Below are 19,015 nucleotides of genomic sequence, written 5' to 3' on the forward strand. Positions count from 1 at the left end.
TTTCTTAATTTGGGTGATGAAGCTGGCACCTCCGGAGGAGAAGGGGAGAATGTGTGTTCCTGCCCTATGTTCCCTCCTTCTAAGGGGAGTTGTTATGTTACTGCCCTCTACATCACCCCCTTCCCCCCGGTGTAGACTGTCTAGAAGAGGGTGTGGTATGATTCACAGACAGTCAGGATCCCGACAGTCATTATCCCGACGTCGGGATCCCAACTGCCTGGTCTCAGACAGCATGGCCAGCGCAACAAAGCCCCTTGCGGGCTCGCTGCGCTCCCCACCTATTCTATTCTCCCTCTATGTGGGTCGTGGACCCCCACGAGGGAAAATAGCCGACGGCCGTCGGGAACCCGGCCGTCAGTGTTTTAACAGTCGGGATCCCGATGTCGGGTTAATGACTGTCGGGATCCCGACTGTCGGGACCCCGTCCGGCAGCCCTAGAAGATCCCTGCAGCTGTATACATGGCAGTAGTACAGCTGTTGGAGCCGGCTGCATCAGGATTTTGCTCTCCCCTTGGCAATGAGCAATTTCATTCCCCCCTGGCAATGAGCAATTTCAGTCCCCCTTGGCATCGAGCATGAAGCCCCCCATGACATCAAGCATGGAGACCCTTGGCATTGAGCACGTAGCTAAATGGCACTTATGTGTCAAATGTGTAATGGGCATTACGGTTTGTTATATAATATGTAATGGGCATCAGGTGTGGCCTTATGTGTAATTGGCATTACGGCGTGTGGCTTTATGTGTAATGGGCATTACAAAGTTCCCAAAAATATGCAATGGCAATTACGGTGTGTGGTATAATGATAGGCCGTGCCCCCTTTTCACCACGCAAGAGCCCCGCCTACTATAAATTGGGGCGGCGCAAAACATGCCCTTGCTCCGGGCACCATAGCACCTAGCTACACCACTGTAAGGAACAGAAAGAAGTCGCAGGGAGCCAAGTCGGGCGAGTACAGCAGATGCGGCAACAATTCGTAGCACAATTCATGCAATTTGGGCGCAACAATTCCGGATGAGGGAGCTGGTGCATCGTCATGGTGGGAAAAAAACTAACCTATGAATCAATCTGACATTTGGTATGGTGTTGTTTGAAAGATGGCAGTACATGATAGTAATACCAACTTTCCTCAGCAACACCACCTGTCTTCAAACACAGGTACAATTTGTTCCACCCTTGTACAATGGCACAAAACAGAAGGTGTATATGGCCCTGCCAAAACACTCTTCTCTTACTTATGTAAAAGGTATGCGTTACACTTCATACATAGGGTTTTTAGACCTGATCGCTGTAAAAGGCTTGCAGAAATATTGTATCCCTGCAATTAGCAGCAAATCCATTCACGATCGCTCACCATTGAATGATTTTTTCTAGTTTGTGCGTAGCCCAGGACCTACTCGTCCAGTAGTTACAAACTGGCTGATCGGGGCAGGAGCTGAAAACACACCCTCCCTGAAAACACTTGGACATGCCTGCATTTTTCCTGACACTCCCAGTAAAGTGCCGGGTGACAGCTACAAATGCCGGCTTAGGGGGTATTCAATCTGGGGTCACGGCTGTCAAGCTTGCTCGACAACCGTGACCCTGTCCCCTTCTCGGTCAGCTCGTCCGAGAATTTGCAGGTGGGATTCAATGTCCCGCCTGCAGCAGGGCGAGAAGGGGGCATGGGCGCGGGCTGCGGCCGGGGAAAGGCGAGCTGCAGCCGAAAGCTTGTCACTTCCCGGCCTTTCTCGGCAGAACGAGCCCGGCTGCTTGTGAAGTCGGGCTCACTCTGCCGAGCTCCCCTGTTCAATGCTGTCGAGGAAGACAGCATTGAATAGGGCTGGTGGCCATCTACCCCATCAGGAGATGGTCGCCGGTGATTGAATACCCCCCTTAGTGTCAATCAACTTGCATATCGGCCAGCGATTTAAAAAAATGCTTGATTTTATCACAGCACACTACCAACTGTGAGTAAAGGGTTAGCAGCTGCAGAGATTGGTAAGGATAAATGTTCACAGTTCTGGGAACCAGGTACAGGTAGGTGGCATTTACAAGTACAGCACCTGTTTCTGCTCCAGGCACAGAACTATTTCCTTACGCTTGGCAGTAGATGATTACAGGACCGTTCTATTTCCTGGCACTTACCACTACATATGGGGTACATTTAGTAAAGGTTGGTAAAAGGTGATGTTGCCCATAGCAACCAATCACATTATGTCTATAATTTCTCTATTGCATCCTCTATTCTCTATTGCATCCTAGAAAATGATTGACAGAATCTGATTGGTTTCTATAAGCATCAATACCTCTTTTCATTGTTAGAACCTTTACTAAATTCACCCTTTAGTGCCTGGTGCTGGGATCTAGTTAATATAGAATACTTCAATATTCAAGTGGAGTACCATTGAATTGTTGATATGTCCTATTGGTGCAGAACACCTGGCACCAAAGTTGTACATTACACATATACAGAGACTAATAAGGTGCAGGGGCATGGTGTAAGTGTTACAAGTGGCCATTTTGGCAAAAACATAAGCAAGAATTAGTGCTTGAGTGCACTCCTCTCTGACAATTACCCCTTTTGTCGACTGCATCCCTTTTGAAGATATGGGGCCCCATTCTAGTTGACCCGCAAAGCTTTGCAGATCATCTAAACGCCGCCCGCACAATCGCCCGCACAATCGCCCATCCCCCCCTCGGACACAGATTTCCCTGCACGCATGCAAATGGATGTTTAGCATAAACATCCATTCGCAGCCTTGTGTGCAGGGGCAAAATCATTCGATGGTCACCAACCATCAAATCATTTCCGCCGAGGTCATCTGCAAATTTCCATGGGAATGCCCAGCATCTTTATGGGAACGCCCAAGAAACACTGGGCGTTCCCATGAGTGCGACCATGGTCCACTCCCCCCCCCTCTCACACTGCTGTGTGCGAGCGGCCGGTGAAGAATCAAAATGTTTATGCGCATGCCCGGGCGCTAAATATCGCTCCCATGTGCGTCTTAACAGAGAAGGAGGCTAGAGTTCAGTGTCCATTTTGGCCCTCTTCTCTCTAGTGTGCAGCACAGTGGAACTCTGAACACTAGGGTCACTAGGAGACCCTAACACTGAGCCAGAGTATAGGTCTCTGTAGAAATGTTGCAGCGGCCATATTTCCACCGATTTTCCTACTGCGCATCTGCAAAACAGAGAAAATGGCAGCCACACAAGTTGCGCAGTGTTGCTGCCACTGACTGAGAATTAAGTAAAATAAGTAAGTGCAGGATGTGTGTTGTTTGCCCCCTTGACCCAAAGGGCCATATGCACAGAACACCTTGCACCCATTATAAATACTGTACGTCATTGGCTGAATAGACTATATATTAACAACAATCAGTAAACAAGGCATGTTCATTGAAGCAGACTCCTACACATGCTGACCACAATTAAATGTACATACTTTAAATGAGCTATTCTGGGTTATGCTTGAATGCAGTCAAACCGTTGACATGGGGGTTTTCACAGTTTTTTTAACCCAAATGTCGACACAGTCGACATGGACACAGGATTAAATGCATCGCATACCCTTGCATGGCTTTATGCTCTCGCAATGCTGCGCTTGGTACACTACTCTCCCATTCTCCCACCACGCCCTAGTGGATGGTAGGGCATGATATACCGCCCGTCGGCACATGTCAGCTGAAAAACCCCATGTCGACCTTTTGACTGTCGACCTGGACCATGTTCACCTAATGCTTGTGTTGACCTAATGACCTGTCGACCTTGACCCATGTCGACCTAGACCCCTGTCGACCTTGCAGTATGTCGGCCCAGTGGTGTCGACCATCTTTAAGTCGACCATCCGACCGTATCCCATCCCAATAATGTGCTCTGTGTGGCAGGAGGTGACATGGAGTTGGTACGCCAGTAACTAAAAAAAGTGAAAGTGAGTGGAAGCTATAGGGAAACACATAAGAAGGTGGGGTGGGGGTATCCAATTACCCCAGATTAAAACATCAGGAGCAAAAAACTTCCGGGGAGACATGCAAAACAAAATCCCAGATAAGACGTGGCACACGCCAAGCCTATTTCAGCGATCAGCAATCGTGGGTAATAGGATACCACCCTTAGCCTAACCTGACCTCAAAACTAGTGTCAAGTAAAGTGATTAAAAAGCTTAGCCGTATGTTTTATATTTATGCATCAGTGGGATAGCTGCAATAGTGAGAGCCTACATAATTATTCTGCAGGTTACTATATTAGATAATTAACATTCACATGTCTCTCACCAAATGATTCTTCCTGCCTGGAACGTTCCCCAGCATAAAATCCTACAGCATTGTCTGCAGACTAATGCACTTGCTGGGTTCGGCTTGCTTGCTTGCTTAGGCTCATGGGAAAATAAACAATATTTCTTCAGCAGGATATGCAAATGCAGATGCGGCTATATTAAAGGTTATGGCTGAATTGGGAGTCTGTGCCAGTACAACTCCCCTTTGTTGCCAGTTGTGAATACCAGGTTCAGTACCTGGACCTAAGCACATTATACTGTATTCACAGTTAAATGATCTGTATTACAAAAACAAACTGCTAAAACTCTTTAATAAGCCAAAGTGAGGAACAGTTATTGTTTACTCTGAGCGCCACTAGAGAGGACACAACTGTTGTGTATCTAACTATCTATACACATTGCCTCCTATAAAGTGAGGAACTGTCTGCACACAACGGCCATTTTATGGGGTAGATCAACTTTAGAAACAAAATGTAAAACTATGTAGTGAAAAACACTTCAAGAGATTCCATGATACATTCATGCATACTACTAGCTACTCGTCTTTATTAAGCCTTGGGAGCATATTCATTTGGCGCGCTAGAGGTTATTGGAAGAGATTGTGGGCCTTATTCAATCCTGGAAGACATTTTTGCCAGGTGAAAAAAATCTGCAGTTTTTACCCATTTTTGGGGTGAATTCGATTTGCCCTATTCAATCCCAGTGCTGATTTATTTGACTGGATGAAAAATCCAGCATTGGCGAAAACCACATGTATTTGCGAAATTGACGCAAATTTACGTGATTTTTTTCGAATTTGCGTTTTTTTTTCGCCTGTTTTTGTGGGCATTTTTCCCATGCCAGTTCCTCCCCTGAAAAAAGTTAAATGGCATAGTTGAAAATGTATTCAAAAACAGGCAAAAATGCTCGTAATTGAATACTGCAAGGTGAATCTTTGCCATTTTTTCACCTGGTGAAAGCCAAGACTGAATACGCCCCTTACACACCTATCACACCCAATTTCTGTGCTATCCCTTTGATACTCATACTGTCCATTTAAAAAAAAAAAAAAGGTACAATCATTTATTTCAGTGGTGTCAAACTCATGGCCCTCCAGCTATTGTGGAACTACAAGTCGCAGCATACCCTGCCACAGTTTTATCAATCCATTATATAAAATCTGTGGCTTGATGGGATGTGTAGTTCCACAAAAGCTGGAGGGCCATGAGTTTGACACCACTGATTTACTTAAAAAAAAATCAACTGGATTTTTTGGGGGGGGAAATTAGCCTGTATAGAAAAAAAAAGGCAAATTATTTTGGATAACATTATTTATTACTATCTACTAACGTCCTAAAGAAAATTAATTGGACTTCTTCACTGCTTTTAACTGGATGATTTGCTGGTTTAAACATGATAGAATGATGTATTTAAGCTATTAAATCCTCTTCTTAAAAAATACCTGTAAGGTAATTTTTTTTAAGTCAGTTTAAGACAATTTAAAATATTTTTAACAAAACACCTGTAACTCCCACCTGCAAAGTTTAAGACACCTATCCAATCCATATACACATCCATATGCCTGTCCCACATCTTTTTACCCATAATTCTGCTCTTTGTAGAGTATCACCCCAAAAATGACATAATTATAATAATAATAATTATTGGCCCAATAAAGCTAATTGAAAATGAACAAGGGATCATTAGTGTTCAAGGGAGTTCTGAACAAAGTCACATTCATTCCTGGGGACATCACTTTTGCACATATGCGAATCACCAGATAATGGCCATGACAGCCATTTTCCTAGAGTTATTTACAGCTTTGCAGCAAGCACTGGGTCGTCGGAGCCTGAATATAATTAAATAGGTGCATGGTGTGTGGTGTGGGAGGATCCCTAGACCCAGGGGCCCATGTGCATGGCATTGACACTTGTAGTAGTTCATATAATTTTTAAGTCTAACAAAACCGCCTCCTAGTACAGTAGACAACTAGGGACAATTCTGATAAATGGATAAAGCAAGACCAATAATTTAATGGTAGATTTGGGTATACATCTGTCACTAGTCCAGTATATAAACTGAACCTAAAAATATCTGCATTGGGTATTGCATTAAATAACATTCCTGATTATTATAGAGCAACTGTCATGAACCTGACTTGGTTCACATTTATTTTCTATTTCCCTATGTCTCCAGGCTTGTTTGTGTCCATGCTGCTGCAGCAGCTTTGCATTTCAGGCTAATTTAACACCTTTAAAGATTCCTGATTCCAGCACAGGTCATATGATCCAAGTATATCCAGGAAGTGGAGCTGACCCAATTTCTGCTGCGACCAGTAGCCAATCACCAGCTACCTTTGGGGTTATAGGTCAGGCCTCTGACACTTCCTCCTTGCCTTGAACAACTAGTCTTATCCCTGAGTGACTCCCCAGAAGTTAGCATTCTAGGCTCCCTGTTCCCTGTTCCAGAGTTATCTGTATAGTGTACCTGTGATCTGTGGTTCTTGCCAAACAGCTCCCTGGTTTACCTTTCATTTGCCAGACTATCTTCATTACCATCTACAGCGTCCACTAGAAGTAGCCTGTGCCTTCCAGTTATCACTAGCAGAGATCTCTACAGGCTCCCAAGCCATCCACCTCGTCATCGACTCCTTTGTCATCACAGGCGTCGACTCCCAAGTCAATGCAATCCACGACTGCCAGGCTGATACCATCCATGGTTCCCAGGCCAATACTGTCCATGGCTCCCAGGCCAATACCGTCCACGGCTCCTAGGCTGACACAGTCACTGACTCCCAGGTCAACACCGTCACCGACTCCCAGGTCAACACCGTCACCGACTCCCAGGTCCACTGCATCACAGTCTCCCAGGTCCACTGCATCACCGTCTCCCAAGTCCACTGCATCACCGTCTCCCAGGTCCACTCCTTCACTGACTCCCAGGTCCACACCTTCACTGACAACCAGGTTGATGGCTCTCAGTCCGACACAGTCTGCAGCTCTCAGGCCGACACAGTCAACAGCTTTAGAGCTTCTATAACCATCGGCTTCCAGGGCGGTTCGGATCCTTAGCTCCCAGACAGTCCCAGTCCATTACAGCACACCATCAGTTTCCAGTCCTATACTGCACTACACCGGTTCCCGAACCATCACTGATCTCTCAGTACACATTCCTCAGTAGTGGCACAGTGGGTGAGGTACTCTGACAGAGGGCAGCAACCTGCACACTGGTGCAGCGAAATCCATACTCCCTTGCGGGGATCCCTGGTGAAAACCATTGGTGGGTTAGACTCCGCACCTCTGATCAGAGTCACGTCAACCCCTCACCTAGCTGTGTTCTGTGTCATCGGAACTGCCAATAACTCAAGTCCCCAGTGTTTCAGTGCCCAGACTGAATCTACCACCAGCTCCCAGGCTGCCCCCCCCCCAGTTTCCAGAGCGACAGTGATACCCAAGACTGTCTATAACCAGTATTACCCACCCGCTATACTCATTCCCAGTGACTAAAGACTCTCAGTCACACAGTTGGGATCAGGGAACCAGGACAGAGGGTCACGACCTGCTCGCCGGGTGCAGCAAAGACCAAAGCCTCCAGCGCCCTCCACTGGAACACTACGGTCACAGCCGAGAACACGCGCGACCACGGATCCTGACAGCTACTTTGCTAGGAATAAGAAATACTGTCGATTCTTGAATTCAGCCCTCATAACCCCAAACTGTTCATATTTTCCACCTGTGGATCTTTTAAAATGTGTCAGTGAGTAATTATAACACCTGTGCAACTGCTGAGTGACCTGAAAACATGAGATTTGAGAACCATTGGTTTAAGACAGAGGATGTCAATTTGTTTCATAATTGCATAGAATGCAGATGATATTGTGAATAAGCTACACACATATATGGTGAGATTTAATGGGATGAGTGATTCCGAAAATGAGAGATTTGGTGAGAAATCTCCAGGTTTTTTTAAAGCAGCAATCATTTACACTGCAAAATCAAACTGGATTTGCAGTGTAAATGATTGCCGCTTTAAAAAACCTGTAGATTTCTTACCACATCTCTCACTTTCTGAATCTCTCATCCTATTAAATCTCACCCATACTCTATATCATGGCTTATTATTATAAACAAAAATTCACTGTAATTAAAGCATTAACCCCTTGAGTGATGGGTTTTCCTGATTCAAGACTAACCTACCAGGGCAGGTTTGTCCTACCCCAGAAATACTCACCACAGACGGTGCAGCCACTGCCTTCTGCAGCTGCTCCAGCTCCCCTGGGACTGCTGCTTCTGGCTTTGGCTTTTTGCGACAGCTTGGGGAAGTTCGGAGATGCTCGCAAGGTGTGTCTAGGTAGCGCTTGGATGCTTGGGAACTCGGGCATTCGTGTGTTCGGTTGCCTGAACATATGAACGCCCAAGAACTTCTGAGCTGCCTAGAACTTCCCCGAGGGGCAACAGGGAGTATATGATCACCAGGATGAGCGACAGGTGAGGGGAAGTGAGCGACAAGGAAGAGGGGAGCACTGGTGCTGCCAAATGGTGGTGAACCCCAGGAGGTACCACTGATGCACACCTGCCCGTGATTTTTTCTGGAGAGCCCGCTCATGCAGCCTTCTGTTTACTGTGTATTAAAAGCTATATGTAATCCTTAAATCAAACTACAACATTCTTTACAAGTGGTTGCACAGCTAATCCACGTTCTTAGGACCAAATTCAGACCTGATCGCAGGACAAATTTGTTCTCAAAATGGGCAAAACCATGTGCACTGCAGGTGGGACAGATGTCAGATGTCGCATGTGCAGAGAGAATTCGATTTGGGTGAGTTATTTTGATTCTGTGCAGGGTAAATACTGGCTGCTTTATTTTTATACTGCAATTTAGATTTCAGTTTGAACACACCCCTCCCAAATCTAACTCTGCACATTTAATATCTGTCCCACCTGTAGTGCACATGGCTTAGCCCATTTTGAGAACCAATTTGTCCTGCAATCAGGTCTGAATTAGGCCCTTAGTCTTGTAATGAACTACAGCAATACAGTAACACACACACACACACACACACACACACACACACACACACACACACACACACACACACACACACATGCATGCAGAAAACAATACAGTTTTAATATGAACATAAGCATATTCAGAGCCCACAAACCATATGTGACGAAGGTCAACTGAGTGACATTGTAGATAAACAGTAAATTAAGCCCTTTGTTTTTGTTCTATGAAACCACACTCATAGGCCAACTAAGAGTACAGTACATGAACAGTACTAGCTCCTACCTTGTCACCAGCCTCGCCTCTCAGCTCCTCTTCAGATTTTGAAATGGATTTGTTAGGAGTCACCTTAAAAATTCATCAGAAACAAAATATTGATTAAACTTCAGTGCTGAATTATTCTCCCAATGTCACAAGAATAAAACAATAATATTTAAAATTATGCTCTGACTTTAACCTTAATAAACATTAAAGAAAGTTTTTTTCCCTTCAGAAACATTATATGTATTATAAACATTGAAATAGTTCATATATTGCATTTTTTTTTACTGTATTTTATACAAAAGGATATCAACTACTGTATATATACAGTGGTGACCAGGGGCGGACTGGGACCAAAAATCGGCCCTGGCATTTTGAGCACACAGGCCCACCATTAGTAGGCGGAACCCTTGCGCGGCGAAGCCGCGCAGTGAAAAGGGGGTGTGGCCTCATGGAAATGAGGCGTGGCATCACAAAAAGGAGGCATTACACATTATGGAACAAACCGTTATGCCCATTACACATTATGGAACACACTATTATGCCATTACACATTGCTGCACACTATATTGCCCATTACATATTATGACACACACCTTAATGCCCATTACACATTATGCCACAGCTTGACAAATTTTTGTTAAATAGGGACAATGACAGTACGCGCCAAAACTTTACACCGCAATGCCTTTTACATGTCACACAGCCATAGTATACCACATGCCCTAATGGCCATTACACATTATACCACACACTGTAATGCCTCAAATCCTAATAAAAGGACACCATATAAAGTATACTTAAACTAGGACCTGAAACTTTAAATGGAGAAATAGAATGCTTACTCTGAGAGCACAGCATCAGGCACTCTTGTTTTTGTCACCTTCCTCTGTTTCCAGGGCAGCGGGAGCAGTACTGAGTGTGTACTGTGCAAAGGCTGCTGTCTCTGCACCAACAGGCCAGCCAGACACAGACAGTGATCACAACAAACTGACAGCTCTTCCTCCCTCCATGGTCTGTTATGGTCTGCTCCCTCACAGAGCAGTCCACTGTGTCCAGCAGCAGCCCTACTGCGGTAGAGTGACTGACATTGACAGCCGGGAAGCAGGCAGAGGATCCTTCCCACAGTACAGCTGAGGCCCCGGTGCTGCATAACAGCAATGACCTGCGGGCACTTGGCACTCTGCCCAGCCTGCCACTGTATGGAGGTGATGGACGGCGGAGGGAAGGAGCTCCTCGTGCGGCTGGGCAGAGGAGGAACAATGTATTAGCTGCCGTGCAGAGGGGCGGAAGGAGGCGCCGGGCAGTATCCAGGCAGCATCCGGCCAGCGTAGGGCAGGGGGCGGCGGCGCGTCATCAGTAGGTGCCTGTGCACCCCCGTGCGCACGCCTATGATGCCGTCAATATGCTAATGATGCGTGCGGGGGGGACGCCATGCAGCGCAGCGCACAGTGAAGCCCAGGAGGCTTCAGCAGCGCTATGGCTACTGCAGTGCAGCTAAAATCAGCCCACAAGGCCATCGGCCCTTCTGGCATTTGCCAGAAGTGCCAGATGGCCAGTCCGGCCCTGGTGGTGACTAATGTAGACTTCAAAATTCAAACAGGGGTGCAACACCAACTGCCAGGTTCCCCAGGCATTGTAAAGTAAATATTTATTATATTGCCACTGACCACCTGTACTTAAAATGTACAGTATTCAAGAAACATCAGAGAATGCCATACAAGACATTGTCAATACTAATGCCCACATTATAATACAGAAAGGACCCTGTTGACAAAATATGCATTTCCTAAAGATTGTTGTAACTGCCATATAGTACAGAAAGAATTTTGGTGATCCCCATGAAATGAAGACATCATGCCAATAACTGAAATTCAAACACAAACAGGAAGTGGGGAATCAATGACATTAGTGGCCACCAGTGGACTCAGTTATGCCACTGGACAGTTTTTCAGCAAGGAATAAGCACAAGTTGACCCTGTGAAAGTTTTACTTATCCACATTGGTCCCTGTTTCACAAATATTTGGTAAACAGAATTCCTTTGACTATTTACTATATCATTTCTAGATAAGGAGAAGATAAGTAGACAAAGTATTTAGTAAAAAATCAGTTAAGTTCCTGAGCTTATAGATTAGAGTAGAGTGAGGGCAGGCTCCAATTAACCCCATTCAGGTTTAAGTACTTACACCTATAGAGGCTCAATACCTAGGGAATGAGGCAGCAGCACTGTTGAGAGATACCATGATTACTGGCTGTAAGTATTGTGTATATTCTTATGTTTTGTAGTAGTGACATATGGTAAAGAAAGGGAACCATTCTGGTTTTACATAGAAGGCTAAATGGGCTAGGATTTATCTGAATGTTTCCTGTTTTCTGTTTTCTGTACTGCAACATAAAACTAACTATGGCAAGATTGCACAAAAGCTCTGGACTGGCATGCTATTTCCTGGCTACTGTGTGGTTGGAAGTTTGGAAGTTCCCACTTACCATAGTTCTCTACATGTACTTGGACAACATTGGTTCAATGGCTTGATGTCAAATGGTTTTAATTAACTTTATACTAGCATTGCTTTAATTTTCTGTAACAGAATTATATGTTAGCCCGTTTCACTGATTATAACAATGTAAGATCATGTGTTGGGTATATGGTACTTTTTTTTGCGAATGAATCTTCCAGTTTCATGCCATTTATTTAACCAAATAAGCAGAAAAATGGGTACTTGTTTCCTAGCACGGCCACAACGATCATAATCGCGGTCATCGGGGGTAAAATCGGGGCCATCGCATGCGCAAAAAAATGCGATGGGCCAGACACGATGCCCGCGATTTCCCCATAGAGAACAATGTTAAATGCCTCAATTTACCCGCGATGACCACGATTTCCCATAGGAAACAATGTGAAATGGCTCAATTTACCCAAATTATCATAGGAACAATGGTAAATGGGCCAAAAACACCCCTGAACATTGAAATGTCCCCCCAAAAGTAGTTTACGCCACCACGTGATCAACGTGAACCCGAAGCGTGGCGAGCGCAGCGAGCCCGCAAGGGGCGTCGGTACGCGTCCTCCGACCTTTTCATACCCCTACTATCCACTAGGGCGTGGAGTGAGAATAGAATAGTGTGGCGAGCGCAGCGAGCCACCGAGCCCGAAGCGTGGCGAGCGCACGCGGATACCTGTGAATCCCGCGAAGGGACGCGTTTACCTGTGAAGGTATCCGCATCCCCTCGCGGGGCTCGCTGCGCTCGCCACGCTTCGGGCTCGGTGGCTCGCTGCGCTCGCCACACTATTCTATTCTCACTCCATGCCCTAGTGAATAGTGGGGGTATGAAAAGGTCGGAGGACGCGTACCGCCGCCCCTCGCGGACTCGCTGCGCTCGCCACGCTTCGGGTTCACGTTCATCGCGGGGTAGTGTGAACTACTTTTGGGGGGACATTTCACTGGTCAGGGGGGTTTTTTGGGCTTTCTGGCCCATTTACCATTGTTCCCTATGATGATTTGGGTAAATTGACCCATTTAACACTGTTTCCTATGGGAAATCGGGGTCATCGCGGGTAAATTGAGGCATTTAACATTGTTCCCTATGGGGAAATCGCGGCCATCGCGGGTGGACCATTTAAGCATTTTTAGGCGCACACGACGCGACCGACCCGATTTTTCACTGTTTTCAATGCATTTCAATGGAAAAATCGGGGGCATCGCGTCGGTCGCGTCGCAGGCCACTAAAAATTACCCCCGATGGCCAAGATTTGTGGCCGTGCTGGGAAACAAGTACCGAAAAATGTATATATTAAATCAAAGTATATATTTATTCGTTTTAGGGACAGAGCAGTGATATAACCTCTTGTGATCCTGTATATATCATATGTGGGATATGTAAAAAACTTGACATTGACCTTTGTTGTTTGGTGTATTTTGGTATGTTAGTTTTGTGACTGAAAAACTGGTTTTGTTTAACTGCCGCTAATCTGCACCTCAATGCGGCTTACACACCTTAATGCTGGGCTGCCTCATCTATGCCATGGCTGGTTCCTGCTGAGAAGAGGCAGCTACAGCCTATGGCGAAGCCGCTACAGCCTATGGCGAAGCCACCACTGATGTGGAGGGGTAGTCACATAGATGTGGCCAATACAGACAAAGAACTGCATATATTTACGATATGCAATGTGGACACACTTGAGGCGGACATGCCTTCAACTCTGAATCAGGCCCAATATCTGCTCCCTGTAGTCAAGTTTGATTAGAATATTTTGTGTTTCAAAACATATAGCAGCCCGGACATCCTTAAAGGCCCATAGACACTGGGTGATTTTGAGCTGAAAGCCACTTAAAACACTAAGTTTGAGCGGCTTTCAGCTCAAAGCCGCCCAGTGTGTATGGCCCGGTGATGAACGGTGATCGGTGATGCATGCTCCCCCATCGTCTATTGGAAAGCCACTCATCTGCTGATATTACCAGCAGATGAGCGGCTTTGAGGATGGCTTTGCATAGCACTGTGACCAGATGGTTTCTCTCCATCAATGGAGCAGCAAAACGATGTTTAGCGGGGTTTTTTTTTCAAAGTGCCGGGGGACACAGAGCATAGCTCCGCCCCCAACACCCACGAAGCCCCACCCCCGTGTTTTGATTGGCCCACAGGCCAATCAATCAAACACAATAGATGACCATCTATATGTAAAAATATTGCTGTCATACATTGCATAGTTTAGCACTATCGATGGCCAGTTGCAGAATTGCCATCGATGGCAATGGCAACGATGGCCATCCCTAGATTCTAGTCATGGTTAGGTCTAGATGTCACAGGGGGAGGAAAAAGTTCAGAACATGGGAGCCCAAATGGAAACTTGCTTCAGGATGGTGACTCTCTCTGCTCCACTCACCACCAGGTTACTAAAGGCAATAGGTGGTGTCATGGACAATGACAGAGGTCCACCCCCTGGCCGTGATAGGTCCTTTCTCTAACTTGGATCTAGCAACTACCATTGTATCTGACCAAGTAAAAAGAAATAACAAACATAGAATCAACAGTGCCCCTTATGGTCAAATGCAGTACTACTCTTGCTAAGCTTTATATTGCAATGCTGCTTGAACAAAAAATCTCTGACGTACTGTAGGGTACTAGTAGTTTAGTGAGGAATTTTCAGTATTCATTGTTTTTTGTTTTTTACATTAATGTGACTGATTAACAATGAAACAACATATTTCTGCTTAGCATTTACATGTTTTTATAGGTTTTGCATGGGTATACTGATGTTAACTTTACACTTATTATATAACAAGATAATCTCTGTTGTTTTAAATAGAAACCATAGGTTGTCTAAGCAAATGTTGTGCCCCCCAAAACACGTGTTAACCCTAAACACTTGTAAGACTGTAATTTCATCATAATTAATTGTTTAATAAACAATGTGCTTGGTTCAACTCTGAACATATAATTAAAAAGATAATCATTGCCAGTGTGCAACATGCATAATAATATATCTAAAACAATAACCTATGTATACAAAAAATGCCACATAAAATAAAATATCATTCCATTAACATAATAAACCAAATTGTATTTCCATTTACACCCAGTCGGAGAAACAAGAGAGGGTGATTTCTCCAGTCTGCCAACACCAAAAATATTTATTGCCCGGTTTTCTTTCCCTGGGCATAAAACTTGCATGCATACAGAAACACCGGTGTACCAGTTCAGTAATAAACAATATCCTGTAGTACAATATGTAAATAAAACATGCCAAAAAAATATTTATGTCATCTCAATGCTCTACAAAGCTGTCATTCCATTTAGTAAAGTATGCTAATTCATATCAAGATTTAAAACAAGAATATTTTTTTTTTATAACTTTACTGGTTTTAAAAATGCGTAAATTGTGGGTTCCAGATGACTTTTATTGTATCCGTTAGGATTGATGCAAAGTCTCAGAAAGTGCTAAGTATAGTCTTTATTGGGTGCAATAAGAGGTGACTATATTCACATATTGCATCACTTTCAATTAAGATATTTAGTGGTCTTGCAAAGCTGCACCAGTAGTTCCTCTGGTGTGTTTTCTCGTTGGAGTTCGATTGCAAGCCTTCAAGACCAGTTACGTCTCTTTGTTGGGAATTATGCAAATAGTACTTGGAAAGTTTGTTCAACTAAATGTAGGGAAATCTACAGCATGCACTGCAGACTTCCAGAGAAAGGAATGGGAATTATACACATACTGTATATCTCTGCATCATTAAGATAAATAATAACAGGTGGGAACTTACCAGTGTTTTAAAGAAACTCATGACTGGGTGAATCTCTGGAGCAGGGGTCTGTGTATCTGCTGAGATGGTCTCCGGGGTGGCTGACACACTTGCAGACTCCGAGCTTTGCTCCTGTACAGCCGCTTGCTTGTTATCATCTATGTTCTGCAAGGATAGAGAGAGAGAGATCCTGTTTATTTAACTCACTGAAGTCCAAGTGCACCATTCCTTATTTGCCTCATTCCTCTCTCTCTCACAAACCTAATTCCAGTCATTCTTCATCCCACATAACTGGAACAATTGGCCATTGACAGAACATTGTTATCACCCCTTTCTTTCCCCTCTGTAATATATTCACAGTTTGCAAGTGGTTAGAGTAACATTTTGTCCTCCTCAACAGAGCTCAGCACAGATATTAAGCATTGCATGCTGCCTCCAAAACAAACCTCCTTTCTTTTTGCGTCGTTCACCAGTTGTGAAAAGGGACACGTGTCCATGTTATTGGGTCAGTCTTTGTCAATGCCTGATTATCCGCCTACACAGCGAGCTTCTTCTTCCAAACTTTGCACACTCATCACTAACAAGTGCCTAAAATATTCTGGTGCAAAGTACGCACAGATGCCAGTTACAAAGACTGCTGTACATATTACACTGTCCCTACCCATCTGTAAACTGACAGGTTAACCCTTATGGAAACTGGATGCTGTTGAAGAAAGAAATTAATTTTTATGCTAAACGTTATTACTTTGTCACATAAACACAAATATTGGTTGTTATAGAAGCAGATAACGGGGATAAGAGAGAATGGAATGCGAGGTTCTTTGGAACCATATGCAAGTGTTCTTTGGAACCATATGCAAGTGTACCCTGGGGTGTGAGAAGGCTCATTGGGTGGCACCGTCATTGCCATTGCTGCCCAAGGTCTTGCCTGTGGCTATTAGAGCAAATGGAACAGCACTCCACAGCCAGTATCTCTGCTGCAGTGTTGCCCAATGCATCCTTTGGATACCTCAGATATGCAGCACACTTTCTTGGCAATCAAGCAAATATAAGTGTGTTTTTCTGCAGGATAACCAGGGTTGCATTAATGTGGGTGGCTCAAAAAGAAACGTAATTGTAGAGTGCAAGTGTGCTTTATACATAATACATACCTGTTAATAAATAATCTTTTTTTATAGATTGAAGAAGGTGGATCTCGCCAGGACTGAGCCCCCCACAGTGTCAGTTAAGGCAGATGCAGTGTCTGTGGCAGCTATTTCCTAATGGAAGTCCTACCTGTCAGTCACCTGCAGTACCGGCAGTCCCATTGGGAGGCGTTTTCTCCCTCTGGGACTGCCATTTCAGGCTGCAATAAGTAGAGAGCTGGCTTCCTGGCTGATCATCAGCAGTGGTGCCAAGAGAGGGAGGGATACTTTTTACCCAGGCCCGGGTCAGGTGGAGGGGCCCAGGTTCTGCTTCCCCCTTTCCCCCATTGCAGAGAGCAGAGCAATTGAGAGAGTCGGAGATGACAGGTTGCCGCCACAGCACAGCCTCTCTTCCCAGCCCAACACACGCTGCTCAGAGCTGAGCTGGGAGACAGAGGCAGTGTCAGCCTGTTCTTTCTCTCCCTGTGTGGGTGTGCGTTCACACCCGCACCCCCTCCAGCGCCTGTCCACACCCATTCCCGTAGCCCAGTCCATACCGCTAGCCGTGCCCACAACATGGCCTGGCCAACCAGTCGCGCCCTTGATCATTAGCCCTAGCTGTCTTCTATAGACTGCTAGTACTGCGCATGTGCTGGGCCTGACATCTGGCAACTACATTGTGCAGGTGCCCGGACTCAGCCGACAGTGAGGATGTGGTAGCAGGGACTAGCATTCCAGCCAGCGGCAGCCCCCCTTCTCCATCCAAGAAGAAGCAACCACTTGAAACATCTGTTCAGAATCTAAACTTTTTCATGGTACCAATTCTAGTCTTCTACAATGAATGGTAGCAGTATTATCACTGACAGAAATCCTTTTGGAGATGTAAAAAGTAACCATATCTATATAACACATGTATTCTATCTATCTATCTATCTATCTATCTATCTATCTACAGCAGGGGTGTCAAACTCAAATTCATCGGGGGCCGCATCAGCAGCTTGGTCACCCTCAAAGGGCCGGTTGTATCTGTAGGTCCTCCTGTATAATTATAATGCCATGACACCACAGGCTGCTCCCCCTGTATAATATAAAATGAATGCCATGACACCACAGGCTGCTCCCACTGTATAATAATAATGCCATGACACCACAGACTGCTCCCCCTGTATAATATAATAAAAGTAATGCCATGACACATAAATGATTATACAGGAGGAGCAGCCCGTGGTGTCATGGCATTATTATTATTATACACGGGGACACCTCAGGAAACAGCAGATATATATATTTTTTTTATTGTGAGTGTGATCCTCATCCTCACTTGCTGTTTCTCCGTCTGTCCTGCAGCTGCTGCGGCTTCCAGCTTTTCTTCACTGCTTGCTGCGGCCATACTGTCCCCGACTCCCGGTCCAGCTTCCCTGCCTGCTCCTACTTCTCTACAGACGCATGGGTGGGCGGCGTCATCGTCATGACGTCCCCACCCAGTGTCTGTCACTGCCGGCATCAGAGGGAACAGGCGGCCGGGCCCTCCTCCACGTAGCCGTGGAGGCCGGCTGCCATGTTTCTGTAGCCGCATACATATGTGCCTACAGGAACATGGCCGCCGACAGTGGAGGAACAGGTAAGGCAGCCGCGGTGGGGTGGGTGAGAGGAGGTGGCCTAGGCAGGAGCTGGGACACACTGCCCTGCGTGCTATCTCCTCGCGCGGGCCACATGACGAGGTCTGGCGGGCCGGATTTGGCCCGCGGGCCTTGTGTTTGACACCCGTGATCTACAGTATCTATGTATGTATGTATGTATGTATGTATGTATATATATATATATATATATATATATGAGAGATCTCTCTCTATAAATTTATATATATATCTGTATATCTATATACACACATGTACATGTTTTTCTTCAAGGAGACATGTATTTCCTTCTACTCTTCACATTTGCGGCAGCGTTTACACATTTAATAGCCTGCCAGCTGTTAGGCTTACTTTGAACAGCCATAAAATGTCATTATGCATAGAAACTGTTCAAACAATCTAGCTTCCATAATCTAGCCTTATTCCGAGCCTTTATTTCCCTGCAGACTGTATACCGATGGATTAGTAGTTTGTATGTTCTCAAAATACGTCTATCACACCCTTTCCTGTGCA

The 19,015-nt window shown here is 45.2% G+C and overlaps 1 protein-coding gene across 14 annotated transcripts in view; it reads right to left on the reverse strand.

The window, feature by feature from the left end:
- BCAS1 (brain enriched myelin associated protein 1) overlaps positions 1 to 16,344 on the reverse strand; it is an 80,054-nt gene extending 63,710 nt beyond the window's left edge. For 12 of the 14 annotated variants that reach the window (XM_083146521.1, XM_083146518.1, XM_083146516.1 and 9 more), the window contains exons 1-3: positions 16,188 to 16,342; positions 15,763 to 15,906; positions 9,526 to 9,588 (exon numbers count right to left, since the gene is read on the reverse strand). In XM_083146521.1, coding sequence (XP_083002647.1) covers positions 9,526 to 9,588; positions 15,763 to 15,906; positions 16,188 to 16,238 — 258 coding nt within the window. In that variant the 5' untranslated portion in view covers positions 16,239 to 16,342. The other 2 variants (XM_083146520.1, XM_083146517.1) reach the window with 2 other exon arrangements.
- Positions 16,345 to 19,015: the final 2,671 nt, after the last annotated feature.

Source organism: Crinia signifera, chromosome 6 (assembly GCF_055691185.1).
Source record: "Crinia signifera chromosome 6, ASM5569118v1, whole genome shotgun sequence".
Taxonomy (NCBI): domain Eukaryota; kingdom Metazoa; phylum Chordata; class Amphibia; order Anura; family Myobatrachidae; genus Crinia; species Crinia signifera.